At 43.0% G+C, this 12,113-nt stretch overlaps 1 protein-coding gene across 1 annotated transcript in view; it reads left to right on the top strand.

Moving 5' to 3' along the window:
• The window catches only part of slc7a11 (solute carrier family 7 member 11), a 158,874-nt gene extending 147,670 nt beyond the window's left edge, over positions 1–11,204 (top strand). Inside the window, exon 12 of the mRNA XM_067972315.1 lies at positions 10,992–11,204. Coding sequence (XP_067828416.1) covers positions 10,992–11,056 — 65 coding nt within the window. The 3' untranslated portion in view covers positions 11,057–11,204. The remainder of the gene's footprint in view (positions 1–10,991) is intronic.
• Positions 11,205–12,113: the final 909 nt, after the last annotated feature.

Here is a 12,113-nt window from a genome sequence, read left to right as displayed (position 1 = left end):
CTCACCGTGGGTCCATAGAAAGAAAATGTCGTCGATGTATCTGGTGTATAGTGTTGGTTGGAGGTCCTGTGCAGTGAAGAAGTCCTGCTCGAACTTGTGCATGAAAATGTTGGCGTATTGGGGTGCGAATTTTGATCCCCATGGCTGTTCCGTGTGTTTGGGTAAAGAACTGGTTATTGAAGGTGAAGACATTGTGATCCAGGATGAAGCGGATGAGTTGTAGGATGGCGTCTGGAGATTGGCTGTTGTTGGTGTTGAGATATGTTGTTGGTTTGTATATTCGGTGACCTTTTTAGGTGACACCTTTCTGTCTGCTCACTGTGATTGCCTTGGCAACGGGCAGTAATCACCAAGCATTGTTCTGTGATCTTAAAATGCGAAGGATTCGAAAATGTCATTTCCACACTGCCTGAGGAAGGGGGAAGCCCCCGAAAGCTTGTGGGATTAAAAATAAAATTGTTGGACTATAACTTGGTGTTGTAAAATTGTTTACAATTGTCAACCCCAGTCCATCACCGGCATCTCCACATCATGGCTAAAAGGATAAAGAACAGCGCATTGTTAAAAAAATAGAATATTGGACACCTTTGTTACTTAAGTTGTGCTCTACCTTGTCACAATTTTTTTAATCATGTCAGTATTAGTTGGAAAAATTGGAGAATATCGAATGGGGTTGAGCTGGAGTGAGTATGTAGAAAGACTTAATTTTTATTTGTTACACAGAATATACAGCACAGGAACAGACCATTTGGCCCAACTGGTCTGTATTTATGCTCCACACGAGCATCCTCCTACCCTACTTCATCTAACCCTATCAGCATAATCTTCCATTCCTTTCTCCCTCATGTACTTATCTAACTTCCCCTTAAATGCATCTATGTTATTCGCCTTAACTATTCCTTGTGGTAGCAAGTTCCACATTCTTACCACCCTCTGGGTAAAGAAGTTTCTCCTGAATTCTCTATTGGATTTATTAGTGACTATCTTATATTTATGGCCCCTAGTTTTGGTCTCCCCCACAAGTGGAAACATCTCTACATCTACGCTGTCAAACCCCTTCATAATCTTAAAAACCTCTATCAGGTCTTCTCTTTTCTAGAGAAAACATTCCCAGCCTGTTCAATCTTCCCTGATAGGTATAACCTCTCAGTTCTGGTATCATCCTTGTAAATCTTTTTTGCATCTTCACCAGTGCCTCTATATCCGTTTTATAATTTGGAGACCAAAACTCTGCACAGTACTCCAATTTTGAGGCAAATGAACTTGTAATAGATGCCAAAAAGAGATGTCCAAACTAAAGGCAAAACATATGAGGAGCTTGTCCAAATATTCAAAGAACACCTGAACCTGAAGCCACTTGCAGAACCGGTAATGTTTAACCAGAGGAGGTAACGGGTTGATGAGAATGTTTCTCAGTTTATGGCAGAACTGAGTAAACTGTGTGAAACGTGGCTTTGGTAGGTTTCTCGACGATGCAATAAGGGACCGATTTGTCTGAGGTATGAAGGAAAAGTCAATACAGAGGAAACTGTTGGTGGAAGACAGACTCGCATCGACTACAGCTCTTGAAATAGCACTTGAAATGGAGACTGTTGCCAAACAAGTGAGGAGTTATGTACCACAAGGTCCAACGGCTCTGGAGTGAACAGCATCATTCAACCATGTTGGAGGTGTGGTAAAAGAAATCATCATCCAGACCAATGATTTTGTAAGAAGGTCGCATGCAATCAGTGCACAGATCCTGGCCATTTAGCTAAGTGTCGCTAGAAGCCAGTAGGTGCTGCTAGATTGGATGCAGGGAGAGGAAAAGAAAGCCTCAAGTCATATAGCACTGTGAGGAATCAACAGAAGAAAAGACAAAAATCCAGTATCTGGATAAAAGGTATTAAGTATGAATTTGAATTGGACACTGGGGCTGCGATAAATATTACGTCATCAAAAGTATAAGAGGAAAAGTTTTGGAAAATTGCGCTACAATAAACTGACATTTTACTGAAAAGTTGTCTGGACACCCCTTGTGAGTCCTTAGGAAAATAAACAGTACTAGCCCTTTTGAATATGCTAATCAGGGGCCGAACGCCTGTTTTAGGAACCCATTGCCAAATTCGGCAAAAACTGGGCAGAGCATGCGCTGCACATGTTCCTCTCAGTTTTTCCAGGTTTACAGCGGCATAACCAACAGGCCTTAAAAGGACCACCAGAGGCTGCCAAACAGGTAAGTTTTCATATCTTCATGTGGAGCCAAGAGGAGCGGGAGTACTCCTCTTGGATCCACAGCAATACCGCGCTGCCGCCATACTCGTCCCCCTCCAGTTCGCATCCCCCCTTCCCAATAACTTTGACACCCAACTGGCCAATTTTGAGAAGGCCCCAGCCGGCAAGTTGCATCAGGATGACCGCTTGGCATCCATAGCTATTATGCAGATGAGGCCCGAGGCCCAATTTCCAGCGAACCTCAGGCTTACATCTTCGTTGCAGATCCACCGCCCTGCCCACTTGCGCTGGTTTCCAGTGGGAGACCAATTTCCCCACCTGTGAGTTGCTGGAGACCAACAGGCCCCTTTTTATCACCTCAACCATCCCAGAATGGAGCCTGTCCAATTTTCTGACTAGTAATTTAAATGGACAGACGATCAGGCAGACTCTGTTATGGGTATACATCCTACCTGCCCGGTTTTCCATCCAGCTGATCTTTGATGTCCAAGTGCAATAATTGGAATTGCTGGCCTGAGTCCCACACTAATGACACTGGTCAAATTTACCTCAGTGTGCTACAGTTACAGAATCTATCACTCCAGAATGAATAATCTTGTTATCATATCCCATTTAAAAATCCTAATTGAGTATGTCCTGCACTTTATTGATTTTATTTTGCAGAAAAATTATTCATTGTTGAACAAATTGAATCAAATGTGCCAAGTAATCCTGAAAAACAGTTGAACGTCACTGCAGACCACCGCAAAATCATGACTTATTGGATCCCATTGTATTCCCAAGGAACCGACATGGATTGGGGAGGAATTACGACAGGCATATAGCCAGTAGACTGCTAGGGAATTGGGATATAAGCAGCATGCAACTAGACTGTTAATTAGGGCAAGCACACAGTCACTGACTCAAATTAAGGATAGATACACAGCTACTGATCTGCTGAGGAACTCAGACAATCATAACATTTACAACACAGGAGGCAGCTGTTCACTTTATCTTCCCTCTATCAGTACTAGGTCTTCTAACGGAGCTATCAACTTTAATTCTATTCCCCCTTTCTCTGTATCCTTTTAATTTTTTCCTTTGTAAATACTTGTCCAATTTCCATTTAACTCATGCAATAGTCCCTACCTCAATAGCCACCTATAGTAAAGTATTCCATGTTCTGCCAATCATCTATGTGAAAACTTCTTTCTTCTAGGGATAATACTGAGTCTCTGTCCCCATGTAACTGATTTACTAACCAGTGGAAACTATCTTTCACTAGTTAGCCTCTGGAAACTTTTCATAATTTTGACAATTGTTATTAGATCTCTCCTGATCCTTTCTTCGTGATGATAACCTCTCATTCCTGATATCATTCTAGTTTCACTGTACCCTTTCCATGCTCGACTTTCCTTCCTTTAATGGGGTGCCGAGAACTGCACACAATACTCCAGTTGTAGCTTACTCAATGTCTTGTACAGATTCAACATTACTTCCTTGCTTTTATATTCAATGCCCAAAATGAATAAAGCATAGAATATTATTATCCTTTTTGCAGCCTTTCTACCTGCACCTTTAAAGATCATGTTTGTATCTCTCTATTCCTCCACTTTAAGAGTCTTACTACTTAAGATATACCTCCTTTCACTGTTCTTTTTCACAAGATGTACTTCGTCACGTTTCTCTGCATTGAACTGCATCTGCCACCAATCTGCCCACACCAACTTATCCATATCCTTCTGCAGTCTTTGCATTATTGCTCATAGTCTGCCATACTACCTGATTTGGTATCATCAGCGAACTTTAATATTCTTCCCCTTGTGCCCATGTTCAAATAATTTTTAAAATGGAAAACAAAAGAGGTTCCAGTACAGATCCTTGAAGCACATCGTTACTTATACCACACCAATCTGAAAAACAGCAATTTACACCCTTTTTGTTGCTTTCTGTCTCCTAGTTATCCCTCTATCCATTTGGCTACATTTTCTTTAATGCCACGTGCCTTCATTTTTATAACAAATGTCTAATGTGAAGCCTTTTCAAATATCTTTGGAAAAATCTATTTATACAAAATCCATTGAATTCTTTTTATCTATCTATTCGGTAATCAAAGAATCAAAGAATGATACAGCACACGTGGAGGCCATTTGGCCCATCGTACAGCTCTTTGAAAGAGCTATCCAATTAATCCCATTCCCCTGCTTTTACCTTAGAGCCCCGCAAAATTTTCTTTTTCAAATATATATCCAATTCCCTTTTGAATGTTACTATTGAATCTGCTTCCACCACCCTTTCAGGCAATGCATTCCAGATCATAACAAATCACCGCGTAAAAACAATGGGCGCTAAATTGGACCATGTAGCACCCGTTGTTTACGCACGTTTCCTGCGTGACGTGCGCAGGATGTCATCTTGGTATATGAGTTAGCGCAGGCGCAGATAACGAACACTGGAATAATGCAAAGTAGGGAGAAAATGGTTTCAATCAGTGTGCAATTCTGATTTAAAGTGATAGACACCATTTTGGGACTTAACGCCCAACTCAACGCACAGTCTTAACCCCGACCATCTGAACGTGTCTTAGATGCCTGGAAGACCCCCTACCAGTGCTATTTAAAGGGACCATGCAGGATTTACACGTTAGTGGCTGGATTATTGCTTCTGGCTGGCAAGACATTTGCAACTGTTTTTGGAGGTCTCCTAGACTTGAATACTAGGATGCGGGGACATGGCCTAATATTTAGAGCCAGGATGTGCAGGAGTGAAGTTAAGAAATGCTTCTCTGCACAAAGGGTGGGAGACGTTTGGAATGCTCTTCTGCAGACGGCAGTTGATGCTAGCTCACTTATGAAAGTTAAATTTAAGATTGATAGATTCCTGTGAACCAAGGTATTAAGGGATATGGGGCTAAGGCGGGTAAATGGAGTTAGGTCACAGATCCACCATGATCTCATTGAATGGTGGAACAGGCTCGATGGGCTAAATGCCACTGGCACTTGCTGCCTCTTGATATGCGCCACCTTCTCCTGCAAGAAATTGGGACATGTGTCTGGGTGATATGCCTGTCATGGTTGAATAGCTGCCAGTGTGTGTGACCTGTGAGTTGCGGGTGGGCGGCTTGAAGGAGTGGTAATGTGTAATGGATGAGAGGAAGCAACTGGTTGGAAGAGTTGAGTACTGATTGGTATGTGGGGTATGGTGCGTGGTGCAGTTGGTAGGAGACGCCACTTGACAGTTGACTTCACTCATCTTGGACAGTCATGTCAAAGCATTGAACTTCTTCCTGCACTGCATCCATGTTCATGATGCTGTGCGCTTGGCATTGACTTCGCCCCCACTGCCTCCCACTACTTTTTGAGTATATGTCTGGAGGGCCTCTTGCCACCCCCCCCACCCCCCCCCCGCCCCTGCAGATATAGAATGCCCCTCCTTCTGTCCAACTCTTGCACCCAAGTTCTCTAGTGAATCAGCAGAGAACCTTGGTGCATGCACTCTTGCAGGCCTGGTACCAACTCAGATCGGCAGATTGATGAGGTCTGGCGTGCAGATTGGAGGATGTGGAATTTAGTAGTGCGCAATCTTTATTCAATGTTTTAACATAACTCATCAGTGTGTAAACATAGGGATGGGACATGCATCTGTGTTTTACGTGTACGATGTCCGATCTCCGTTCAGACTCCGTGCAGACAGTAGACTGTTATTTTCAGCAAATAACAGGTACCATCTACCTTTAAGAGATTTCTAAGAAACATCCTCCTTTTAAGAGATTGAGCTCCCATTGGTGGTGAAAAGTGCAAATTGCATTGATTCCATGTGCAAGGCCTGGAAAGGAAGGCTGATTGCAGGTAAGTCCTTGGGTGGGTCCAAACTTGCGTCCTGCCTGCGTAGGGTCCATCGGGCGCAGGGTACCAGCTATCCCTGCCCGAAACAGAACCTTATCCAATATTTTCCCCCAATTTTCCTTATCTCCCCCTTGTTTACTTTTGTCCTCAAAATCAATTAAATTAGTCAAGAATGACCTACATTTTACAAATTCATGCCAAATGTTCTTGATTTGTTCATACCTTTCTAAGTGCTTACTTACTTTGCAACATATTTATAGACTCTAAAGGTTTACCCACAATGGAGGTAAGACTAATTGGCCTATAATTTCACTTTCCCTTTTCTATGAACAGGGGTGTTGTCACCGTCTAGTCCTTTGGCACAATTCCTGTTTCCAAAGGTTTTTTTGAAAATTTTGGTTAATACCTTCATTTTCTCTTCTCCAGCTCCTCAGTACTCTGGGATGCATGCCATCTGGGCCTGTTGACTTTCCTATTTTTAGTCCCATGAAGTTTTTAATACAATGGGCATCATTTTAGCACCCGCTATCGGGTGCGTTCCTGGCGGGGGGGGCTCCAAAAATCGGAGAATCCCGGAGCGGGACCGGAGCCCGGCTCCAACCCACCCACTTCCGCGTTCCCCACTGACGCGCCAGCGTGCGCGCGCAGCCCCCGCTGGTGGGAATCCCGCAGGCAAATAAAGCCAGCGGGATGCCACTTGACAATATTTATCTTGCTTGTTGACCTGATTAAGGGATTATGTGAGGAGGGGTGGGATTTTATAGAAAACTGGGACTGTTTCCCATACTGGGGGAAACACTCCCAGTTCAAATGGACGTGTTGCAGCTGTCAGCCTGTGGCAGCTGCAAAGGTCCATTTGACAGGTGGCGGGGGGGAGACTCTCACTCATTGCAGGAGGCCACTCTGTCACTTGGGACAAAGTTTGGCCTCCACCACCCTCCTCCTGACAATCAAAGTCACCAACCTGCACACCTACCCCGGGGTCCAGAGACATGTACATACCTTGTGGACCCCCTCAGATGTACATCTTTTGGATGGGGGCCACCATAGCTGCAGTCATGACCTCCTCGGAGGGCGAACAGCATCACCAGCCTCGCCATCCACGCCGTCCACCTCTGACACGTGGAGCTCCACAACAGAGTGCTGTGACACATCCACCTGTACAGCAGGAGGGAGGGCTACCGCAGAGAGAGATGCGTTGCAGAGGGCACTACCCTCGCCACAGGGTCCACAGACCGAGGCTCAGCTTCCTGGACCTCTCTGAGCAGCAGTGCACACGGAGGCTCAGAGTCACTCGACATGTAGTCGTGGACATCTGCAGCCTCCTACATGCCGAGCTGCTCCCAGCTGGCCCGAGCACCATCTTCTTACCTGTCGCTGTCAAAGTCACCACTGCCCACAACAACTTCTCCTCCGTATCCTTCCAGGATGCCACCGGGGACATCGCTGACGTCTCTCAGCCGTCTGCACAAAAGAGCCCTGCAAATACACCTGCACCCACTCTGCAGTGACACAATGGGTGGCATCAGTTGTGGGTCTTCATAGTGATCCTCAGGAAAGGGCATTATTGCACAAACCAGACAAGATTCGCAAAGACGTGGCAGTAGTGGTGCCAATATAATATGTAATGTGAGTTGGTTAGAAATTCAATATTCAATATAAGTAACAACCATGACAAACCCTCAAACACCCTTGTGCATCCCCTTCATGCTCACGACACGTTTGCCTTACGCTACCTACTGCACATATGTGATGCATGCCCTGTGGCTGCAGCACAGGTAGTGGCAGGTTGAGTGAGGCTGACCGTGAAAGAGATGCACGAGAGGGTGAGTATGAGATAGAGCCATGAGATTGTATGAGGATTGGGTTGAGTGGTAGTGGCGGGATGAGTACTGGCGAGGTGAGTAGGTGCAGGTAAGATGAGGATGAGGTTTGAGTGGGTATGAGGGGTGATGTGACAGAGTAGTGTTGGCAGTGCAGAAGGAGATGTGGGGTGGGGGCGGTGATGTGTACTCACTTTGGCTGACCTACTGAGGTCATTGAAGTGCCTCCTGCACTGTATGCAGGTGCGTGATATGTTGGTGGTGCAGGTGACCTCCTCTGCCACCTCGAGCCAGGCCTTCCTGGCAGAGGCAGGCCGCTTCCTCCCGCCCGCCGGGGGGAAGATCTCTGTCCTCCCCCTCCTCCTCACCCCATCTATTGATACCTGGAGTGAGGCATCATTAAACTGGGAGCAGCCTTCCCCCTGGGCTGCTCCATGCTGTAATTTTTTCTATTTGTTGCAGCATCTGTCAGTGGAGGACTGCCCCTTTAAATAGAGCTCCTCCAGCTGACAGATCTTACTGCGCATGCGCAGCCCACCTGACGCGCAGATCAGCAATGGGGAACCCGGAAGACAAGGTAAGTGGATCCAATTGGGCTGCGATCGCGTGGGTGGCTGACTAATTTCACCGGGCGCGAATAGCCCCCCCCGCCGCAAACCCGCAGCCCTGGTAACATCGAGCCCAATGTCTTTTTGATTATTTATCTCCAGTAGTGGTTCTTCCACACCCTCCTCAGTCCCACTGTCACCTTCCTCTGTAAAAACTGATCCATTTCCACTATTCCCTCACTCTCAATACAAGATGGCCACTTCAAATCTAAATGGTCGCAGCCTTTCTTTTAGTTCTTATGTGCTTAAAAAAGCTCTTGTATGTTGAATGACAATTTTCTTTCATTTCCTAGCCTTCCTAATCTCTCTCCTTTTGTTTTCTTTCACAATATTCATAGTTTTCTTCTGTATCCCCTCTTTATTTATCACGTGCTTCTTTTTCAAATACAATGGGGATAATTTTGACTTTGGGCGGTAATGTAAACGGGCGATATAAGATCAACCACGCTGATGGAAATGAAAATCGAGAGAGATGTATAACCAGCAGCTAATCCGATATGGCCCTCTTTACACTATTGCCCAAAGTTAAAATTACCCCTATTATTTCTCTCATCATTTATCCATGGAACCCCTGCTTTTGACGTATTCCATTTAGTCTCTTAGTCACTTGTACCTTGCTTATCACGAACTGTTTCTTTGTTGTTTGATCTTCTATTTTTTCACCAAATAATCTGAGCTAGGTCTCCTTCCATGCCATTGAAATGAACTCATTTCCAGTCCAACAGGCTAATCTTTAGCTCTACTTTTTCTTTGCTCATTTTCAAAGTGAATCTAATTAGGTTATGTCGCTATTTCCCACATGCTGTCCTACTTGCAAGTCACTTACTTGTCCTACTTCATTACCCAGAGCTAGATCTAGCATTGCATCCGTCCTTGTTGCACATGCAACATACTTTTAAGGAAACGGTTCTGGATGCATCTTATGGATCCGTCCCCGATTTTACCGTAAACATTTGTCCTTTTCCAGACTATTTTAGGATAGTTTTAGTTAAAGTACTACAATTGCCTACAAATTTCACACTGTTCAATGGTCTGAAATGCATTCCCAATATGGGAACAGGTTGCTTTTTATTTCTTAACTCTATTTAGACATATATAGCGATTAGACCACTGGAGAATCCATGCATTGTGAATACTCTGGTGCCAATACACTATCAGGGAACATAGATTTTGAAATCTTAATCATATTATTGCCCAACTATTTGATATGAGGAATCATTAGTGGAATGCATATGAATCACAACATTAATGGTAGGAATTCTGAGCTAAATTATTTGTCACCAAATTGCTAAAGTCATCTTATTTCATTACAATTTTCCATGATTAATTGTTAAATAATTAGTAAGCAGTCCATCTATTGCATTGGCAACAAAATAGTAAGTGATTTTGTTAACTAGACTGAGGGGAAAAAAAGTCATATTCATCTCCTTGTGCCTCCAAGTGAACCTACTGAGATGTTTTTTGAAAGATTCAACCTGAAAATTAAAACTTAAAATAAAGGTTGCAAGAATTTCATCCCACCTCCAAGATTAGTGAATAGGTAAAACTAGTGTTGTGCTTTTCAAACCAGAAATACTAAACACAAAGATTTACGCTAAAGAGGACCTGAATGGATTTATAATTCTGATCACAGATTCTGATCTAGAAAATCTTCCCCCTTAGTCCCTCGACTATCAGTGAACTCAAAATATATTGGATTCAGTAAATTATCAGGAATTTACACAGATTAACACATAGACAGAGAAATTGGATGGATTAATAGAAGCAAGGAGGCTTGGTGAATTGATGTATATCCCAGGAAATTGAGCCAGTCAGTAAGAAACTATTAAAATAGAAAAGCAACACTTTCCTGGCAGTCAATTTCTTACAATTATTACAAGAGATAATAACAGAAACAAGAGTGCAAACATCTGAACTGGACTAAAATTCAGACATTTGTAAATGTTTCTAAGTAATTCCAATTCAGATTACTTTCAATTACCTATTCTTTTGGGAGCTCATCCCTGATAACATGCATTAATTTGCCATATATGGCAAGAATGTGGGAGATGGAAGTATCACCCTGGAGCAGTCGGTTAGTATGAAGGGAAGAATCTTATACTTGATCCTTGCCATCCCTGATCTGGGGTTCAGTCCCACTTCCAGATGAAAGTGGATAATATTACATTCCTCAATGCTGTCATGTTCCCATCCCATTTGTATAACACTGTATTAATAGTCAACCACACATGTGTCAAAATATCCTCCATTCATTAGATTCCTGGAAATAAGACAGAGAATACTGGAAATGAACAGCAGTTTATGAAAAAAAAAGATAGTAACGGATGATGTATAATCCTTCTTATGAAGGCTCATACCTGAAATGTTAACCTGCCTTTCTCTTGTAGATGCTGACTGCTATGCATTTTCAAAATATTGTGTTTTTATTTCAGCTTTCCAGCACTCAAGTTTTTTGTTTTTATTCCTCCTAGGACTAATTGTCCGTGGATAAAGCCATTGTAATCTTTTGTTTTCTGTTGCAGGTTCAATGACCAAGATACTCCAGATCATTTTGGAAGTAGTGCCACCAGAACAACATGACGACTGATTAACTCCATTGGTGGTACTAGCTCCTGACTGTTATGAATACTGTGAGACTGCAAATGTCAAAGAAATACTTGACCATTTCAACAGGGGCATCCACTGGAATCCTAATTTCTTTCCAGCACTCCAATAAAAAAATACTGAGACATTCCTTGGCCTTGAAATCCTGGGGGGGGTGGTTGAAGGGGGGGGGGTCTTCTGGTCTCTTGCCATAACTTTGGTGGGAGACGAGTGGAACTGTCAGAGAAAGAGCATAAACAGTTGGTTATGCCATTTCTCAGGGGGGGTTTTGCTGATCTTCGGGAGACCCCCTCATGATTTCAGGGCCTGTGTGTTTACTCTTATTTCTGTAAGTAATGTCTTTCTGATGATGAGCTAGAGGCTTGTATTTATTAATGTGGTGTTAGTTTTTTCCTGAAAGTGTATGCAAATGTAGAGGCCAACCACTTTTTTTTGTAGAAGCACAAAGTCAGTTACTTTGAACATAAAGTAATACAGTTGTGCTGGAGATATGGCTGTGTTTATTTTTCTGCTTGTAAACAAGGAAATTATATTTTGTGATCACATACTGTTGGTATTTCTCTAAAGGCCTTATAAAGACATGGTTGGATCTCATTTAGACACGGAATCCTATTTATTATACCAGCTGCTGAGATTTACTGTAATTGTGGGAACATATATTTTTGTTAAGATTTGCCTTTAGGCAAACTTTGAAGATTCCTGTATTTCAGAGGGTGATTTTAACTACAAATTCACTTCCTGTTGTGAACATTGGTTACTTCAGAAGAAATTACGCTTTACTGCTTCAGTAATTGTAGCAAGAAAATAGACTTGAGTTAATGTTGTATTTGGCCACTTTGTACCCCTATCTTTTTTTTTTGCTTAAAGTGAGGACAGGACTGTCACCCTTTGGAACAGGAGATAAACGCACAGAAATAAAATTAAACACAAAATATTAATGATGCAAAAATATCACAGAGGACTGTAACAATTGTAAAGACAGTCGGGGAGGATGATACTTTGTGACTGTACATGTGTGGTTATGTACATGGGTACAAACA

Source organism: Heptranchias perlo, chromosome 1 (genome assembly GCF_035084215.1).
Source record: "Heptranchias perlo isolate sHepPer1 chromosome 1, sHepPer1.hap1, whole genome shotgun sequence".
NCBI classification, from domain to species: domain Eukaryota; kingdom Metazoa; phylum Chordata; class Chondrichthyes; order Hexanchiformes; family Hexanchidae; genus Heptranchias; species Heptranchias perlo.
The sequence above is the reverse complement of the archived record's forward strand: the minus strand, read 5'-3'. Positions and strand labels throughout refer to the sequence as shown.